The 850-nt window shown below is 52.4% G+C and overlaps 1 protein-coding gene across 1 annotated transcript; it reads left to right on the top strand.

Annotated features, from left to right (window-relative positions):
• Positions 1-3: 3 nt before the first annotated feature.
• Positions 4-342, top strand: LOC103780239 (homeobox protein Nkx-3.1-like; the record flags this gene model as incomplete). Its single annotated transcript, XM_008947899.1, has 1 exon — positions 4-342. A coding segment is annotated over one exon (339 nt), but the record flags the coding sequence as incomplete, so codon positions are not given.
• Between the last annotated feature and the right edge of the window lie 508 nt (positions 343-850).

The raw sequence follows: 850 nt of genomic DNA, 5'->3' as shown, positions 1-850 counted from the left end.
CCCCCCAAGCCGGCGAAACGCTCCCGAGCCGCCTTCTCCCACACCCAGGTCATCGAACTGGAGAGGAAATTCAGCCACCAGAAATACCTGTCGGCTCCAGAGCGAGCTCACCTGGCCAAAAACCTGCAGCTCACCGAGACCCAGGTGAAAATCTGGTTCCAGAACAGGAGGTATAAAACCAAGAGGAAACAGGTCGCCTCCGAAATCAGCAAACTGGACGCTCAGATGGTGGGGCAGAAAGGGGCAGAGCTCCCTGGGGCATCCCTGCTCTCGCTGCGGGGCAACTGGCAGTACCTGCCCTGCCTCTACTACTTGAATAGCTGGAGTGCTTCGTGGTGGTGATTGTTTTTAAGCAGAAAACATCTTTTTTTTCTCTAAAACCCTGGGGGTTTTAACGCCGCGCTGCTGTTTCTAGTGCTAATTAGGAGAGGGGGGAGCTCGTAGTGAGGAGAAGGGTCTAGATGCTGCACAAGCCTCTCTCGTTGCTAACTATTAAAAAAAAACCAACCCCAAAAGCACCTAAAACAGCTGAAAGATGTTCAAATTCAGCACACTCAACAGCACTGCTCGAGGGTGGATGTGCAGCTGAGAAATGCTGGAGGCTTTTCTGGGGGCAGAAAGGGATGGGCCAGCTCTGGAGAGGGGGATTCAAGCCCCACAGGTTGCAATCACCCCTCTCTGCCCCTCCTGAGTTGCCTTTGCCCCTGTGCTGAGACTTGGCACTGAACTGGTCACTTGGGCCATCAGCTGGTCTAAAAAGCAGGCTTAAAGTAGAAATAAATTCAAAAAAATTGCATTTCTGCCACTGATGCCCCAATTGTTAATGGTCCAGAGGGGATTTAGAGCCCCT

Source organism: Merops nubicus, unplaced genomic scaffold (assembly GCF_000691845.1).
Source record: "Merops nubicus isolate BGI_N331 unplaced genomic scaffold, ASM69184v1 scaffold39779, whole genome shotgun sequence".
Classification (NCBI taxonomy): domain Eukaryota; kingdom Metazoa; phylum Chordata; class Aves; order Coraciiformes; family Meropidae; genus Merops; species Merops nubicus.
This window is presented reverse-complemented; position numbering and strand designations above follow the sequence as displayed.